Source organism: Nerophis lumbriciformis, linkage group LG21 (assembly GCF_033978685.3).
Source record: "Nerophis lumbriciformis linkage group LG21, RoL_Nlum_v2.1, whole genome shotgun sequence".
Classification (NCBI taxonomy): Eukaryota; Metazoa; Chordata; class Actinopteri; order Syngnathiformes; family Syngnathidae; genus Nerophis; species Nerophis lumbriciformis.
Genome location: NC_084568.2, coordinates 36,429,001 through 36,435,000, shown reverse-complemented (window position 1 = coordinate 36,435,000; position 6,000 = coordinate 36,429,001). Strand labels below are relative to the sequence as shown.

The following is a 6,000-nucleotide window of genomic DNA, read 5'->3' as shown; positions in this document are numbered from 1 at the left end:
CGAATGCACGCTGACTTTTGCCCTCTTATCTGTGCGCGCAGTGCGGGAGACACGGGTCAAGCAGCGCCCCTAGTGGTAGCCAGGAGGGCGGGCGGCCTGAAGGTCTGGACCACGCAGAGGACGCCGTGGAGCACGAGCACATGAAGGCGATGCTGAGGACCAGCGTTAGCAGCACAGGCAGCGACAAGGAGGGCAGCAGCGTTGTACCCGGGCTACGTATGCGCACTAGATCACGACCAGGACGCGGAGGTGAGCTTGATTGAAAGTTGACTAGTTTAAGTTCATTCAAGTCTAATTAACTGAATTCAATTTCACTTGATTTAAGTTGACTCAATTAATATAACTCAATTATTTAACTCACAATTTAATTTTCGTTAGTTCAATTTAACTCCATTTAAATTTACTGAATTAAATTTAACTCAATTTAATTTAATTATATTTAACAAAATGTAATTTAACTCAATTTAACCGTATTCATTTTAACTCAATTTAATTTCACTCAATTTTACTGAACTCAATTTAATTTAAATCCATTTAACTCAATAGAATTTTACTCAATTCAATTTCACTTGATTTAAGTTGACTCAATTAATATAACTCAATTATTTAACTCACAATTTAATTTTTGTTAGTTCAATTTAACTCCATTTAAATTTACTGAATTTAATTTAACTCCATTTAATTTAATTCCGTTTAACAAAATGTAATTTAACTCAATTTAACCCTATACATTATAACTCAATTTAATTTAACTCAATTTAACCCAATTCATTTTAACTCAATTTAATTTAACTCTATTTTACTGAACTCAATTTAATTTAACTCCATTTAACTCAATTAAATTTTACTCAATTCAATTTCACTTGATTTAAGTTAACTCAATTAATATAATTCAATTAATTAACTCACAATTTAATTTTCGTTAGTTCAATTTAACTCCATTTAAATTTACTGAATTAAATTTAACTCAATTTAATTCAATTCCATTTAACAAAATGTAATTTAACTAAATTTAACCCTATTAATTTTAACTCAATTTAAGTTAACTCAATTTAACCCAATTAATTTTAACTCAATTTAATTTAACTCAATTTTACCGAACTCAATTTAATTGAACTCCATTTAACTCAATTGAATTTTACTCAATTGACTTTGACTCTGTTAATTTCACTGAATTTTACATAACTCAATTAATTTAATTCCATTTTACTACATTTAATTTGCCTCAGTTAATTTAACTGAATGTTACTTAATTCAATTCAATTTAACTCAATTTAATTTAACTGAATTATACTGGACTCAATTCAACTCAATTTAATTGAACTCCATTTAACTCAATCTACTCTGACTCTGTTAATTTAACTACATTTTTCTGAACTCAATTTAATTTATTTCCATTTAACTCAATTTAATTTCACTCAATTAATTTAACTGAATTGTACTTAATTTCAATTTAATTTAACTCAATTCAACTCAATATACGTTAATTTAAATTAACTCAGTTGAACAAAATTTAACTGAAGAAAATTTAGTTAATTTTAATTTTGCTCAATCTAACTAAATTTGATTTTACAAAATTCAACAAAATTTGATTTAACTCAATGTAACTCGATATAATTGAAATCAATTTAATTTAACTCAAGTTAATTCAATTTTATTTAACTCAATTTAACTAAATTAAATGTTCTTTAATAAAACTAAATTTAATTGCAATCGATATGCCTCAATTTAAGTTAACCTAATGCAATTCAACTAAATTTAATCTAACTGAATTTAACAAAATGTAATTTAACACAATTTAAATGTTTTATTTTAACAACATTTTACACAAATTATTTCAACTCAATTTACTTTGACTCTGTTAATTTAACAGAATTTTAATAATTCAATTTAATTTAATCCCATTTAACTCAATTTAATTTGACTCAATTAATTTAACTGAATTGTACTTAATTCAATTTAATTGAACTAAATTCAACTCAATATACCTTAATTTAAAATAACTTAATTGAACTGAAGACAATTGAATACAATGTAATTTAGGTCAATCTAACTAAATTAGATTTTACACAATTTAATTCAATTTAATTTAACCTAATATAACCTAATTTAACTCAATTTAACTTAATTTAAATCAGTGTAATTAAATGTAATTTAAATCAATTGTACTCAATTTGTATCAATTTAATTTAACCCAAGTTACTTCATTTTTATTTAAGTCAATTCAACTAAATTTAATGTAACTCAATTTAATGAAATTAAATGTTCCTGAATTAAACTAAACATAATTGCAATCAATATGCCTCGATTTAAGTTAACTCAATGCAATTCAACTATATTTAATTGAACCGAATTTAACTCAATTTAATTTAACACAATTTAAATATTTTATTTTAACAAAAAAATAACACAATTTATTTCAACTTAATTTGACTCAATTAATTTAGCATAATTTTACTTAATTCAATTTAATTTAACTAAATTCAACTCAATATACCTTAATTTAAATTAAATAAATTTAACCAAATTTAACTGAAGAAAATTGAATTAATTTTAATTTAACTCAATCTAACAAATTGTAATTAAATTAATTTTACTCAATTTATATCAATTATATACATTTTACAATATCAATTGAACTCAAGTTAATTACATTTTATTTAACTCAATTCAACTAAATTTAATGTAACTCAATTTAACTAAATTAAATGTTCCTAAATTAAACTAAATTTAATTGTAATCGATATGCCTCAATTTAAGTTAACTCAATGCAATTGAACTAAATTTAATTGAACTGAATTTAACTAAATGTAATTCAACACAATTTAAATATTTTATTTTAAACAATATTTAACACAATTTAAACATTTTATTTTAACAATATTTAACACAATTTAATATAACTCAATTTAATTTAACTTAATTCAACTCTAATGGAATTCCATTTATTTAAACTCAACTTGACTACATATTTTTAACTTGCTTTAATTAAAATCAATTTAACTCAACTTAATTCATTTTGAATAAAAACAATGTTTTGAACATGTTACTTCTCATTTCATTTGCAGGTGCCAGCTTGCGGACGCGGACCCCGGCGGTGGAGGAGGCTCAGGTATGCGGGGATGACGCCGCCGACGAGATAATGGAGCGCATCGTGAGGTCCGCCACTCAGGCTCCGGGGAGTCGACCACAGCCGCGAGAGAGGAGGAGATCCAGGGTCAACCGGAAGTCATGTAAGAAGCAGGCACAACAAGAAATGACTATTCAAAAAGTCGTAACATTAAGAAAGGTCGAACTTACCTTTGTTTTAAGATGTGTAGTGAAGCCTGTGTATGAATGTCTTCTCTCCTTACAGTGAGGCGGACCCTAAAGAACGGTTTGACCCCAGAGGAGGCCTTGGCGTTAGGCTTAGCCGACACCGGCGAGCCGCAGCTGTAACCACGCCCCCCCTCTGCTGGCTCCTCCCCTCGCCGGCTGCCTTTTGCTATTTTTTTATGTTATTTTCCTTGCACCAAGAAGAAGCTACACAGCTTTTCTGTCAGCTGCTAACCTTTGCCGGATGTGTCTGAGTGATGATGTCAGTGTTTCAACTAATGCACAAAGACGAAGGATGATCAATTGGAACTTTTATTTATAGAGCTCTATTTTCGTGTCGCTGTCACGTCACCGTTACTCAAGCTGTGAACTCTCCGCCCAAAGATGAATTCATGCTCACTTCCAAAGTACCTTAAGAAATGAAACATCACCCTCTCCCGTGTAAATAGACATGTCTGAAGGATAGGAAAGGTCTTCCATTGGATTTGTGCCTTTCTAGCCAAAAGGGACAATTGCTGCACCGGCTTCCTCAATTGGACTTTTTCTTTTGGCTCAGTATTTACTTGAAAAGCTTGGTAATCAGTCGTGTTTTGCACCTTACTAGTTGTGCAGCAAAAAAGGAGGTTTTTAACTGTAAAGTGTAAAAAAGACAGACTAAATCATTTTTGTACATGTATTAAAGTATTTGACATGAGAGACACTTTACTTTCTGGGTGTGTGTTCGTATTGTGCATGTTTCCTGTACGGTTTTGTAGAAATGTGGAAAGAGGCTATTCTGTCAAATGTGACCGAGATTTGGGGCTGTTACTTGGGGCGACTTGGCCCCTCAGGCGCTTTTTAGGACCTTCCGGAGGACGTGAAGGTCCGCCAGCAAGCTCATGTTGCGAGTTGACGGCAGAGTCCAACTGTTTCACTTGAAATGCTGTTTGTACACATTCTACAAAAACACAAATAAACACTGTGTGGGGAAAGAGTTGCTGTATTGTACCAATTCATTCATTGTACGCTACTGTATTATGGTTAATTCAAAGTAGCGTTCTAATATTAGCATGTAAGCTTTTTTTTTTTTTTTGTGCTAATTTTGCAGGTATACACCTCAGTGTCAAATAGATAGAATAGAATAGAATAGAAAGTACTTTATTGATCCCTGGGGGAAATTCAGCACCACAGTTCGCTTACAATAAACAATAAATACTTGGGTATTTTTTACATGTGAATAATATAACTACCGTCTATTATACAGCATTATTCACATGTGAATAATATAAATACAGTCTATTATATAGCATTATTCACATGTGAATAATATAAATTCAGTCTATTATACAGCATTATTCACATGTGAATAACATAAATACAGTCTATTATACGGCATTATTCACATGTTAATAATATAAATACAGTCTATTATACAGCATTATTCACATGTGAATAACATAAATACAGTCTATTATACGGCATTATTCACATGTGAATAATATAAATACAGTCTATTATACAGCATTATCCACATGTGAATAACAAATACAGTCTATTATACGGCATTATTCACATGTGAATAATATAAATACAGTCTATTATACAGCATTATTCACATGTGAAAAACATAAATACAGTCTATTATACAGCATTATTCACATGTGAATAATATAAATACAGTCTATTATACGGCATTATTTACATGTGAATAATATAAATACAGTCTATTATACAGCATTATTCACATGTGAATAACATAAATACAGTCTATTATACAGCATTATCCACATGTGAATAACAAATACAGTATTATACGGCATTATTCACATGTGAATAATGTAAATACAGTCTATTATACAGCATTATTCACATGTGAATAATATGAATACAGTCTATTATACAGCCTTATTTACATGTGAATAATATAAATACAGTCTATTATACAGCATTATTCACATGTGAATAACATAAATACAGTCTATTATACGGCATTATTCACATGTGAATAATATAAATACAGTATTATACAGCATTATTCACATGTTAATAATATAAATACAGTCTATTATACAGCATTATTCATTCACATGTGAATAATATAAATACAGTATTATACAGCATTATTCACATGTGAATAATGTAAATACAGTATATTATACAGCATTATTCACATGTGAATAATATAAATACAGTCTATTATACAGCATTATTCACATGTGAATAATATAAATACAGTATTATACAGCATTATTCACATGTGAATAATATAAATACAGTATTATACAGCATTATTCACATGTGAATAATATAAATACAGTCTATTATACAGCATTATTCACATGTGAATAATATAAATACAGTATTATACAGCATTATTCACATGTGAATAATATAAATACAGTATTATACAGCATTATTCACATGTGAATAATATAAATACAGTCTATTATACAGCATTATTCACATGTGAAAAACATAAATACAGTTGTCATGACTTGGTCCTGGGTGTTTGCTTTTACGGGATGCAACGGAAAGTTGGCTCGGGCGAGACGGGAATGTAAGTACATCATTTATTTTATAATTACTAAAACAAAAAGAAGTAAACAAAAGGCGCGCACAATGGCGGAGAACAAACTATGAAACCAAAAAGACTATAAACATGGAACAAAACTTACTTTGGCATGTGACATGAAGCATGATCTAAGA

At 29.1% G+C, this 6,000-nt stretch overlaps 1 protein-coding gene across 4 annotated transcripts in view; it reads left to right on the top strand.

Moving 5' to 3' along the window:
• fhod3a (formin homology 2 domain containing 3a) overlaps window positions 1-4,280 on the top strand; it is a 136,764-nt gene extending 132,484 nt beyond the window's left edge. For all 4 annotated transcript variants that reach the window (XM_061982411.2, XM_072915598.1, XM_061982413.2 and 1 more), the window contains 3 exons: window positions 42-249; window positions 3,069-3,233; window positions 3,356-4,280. In XM_061982411.2, the coding sequence (XP_061838395.2) occupies window positions 42-249; window positions 3,069-3,233; window positions 3,356-3,438 (456 nt within the window). In that variant the 3' untranslated portion in view covers window positions 3,439-4,280. The remainder of the gene's footprint in view (window positions 1-41; window positions 250-3,068; window positions 3,234-3,355) is intronic.
• The last annotated feature ends 1,720 nt before the right edge of the window (window positions 4,281-6,000 follow it).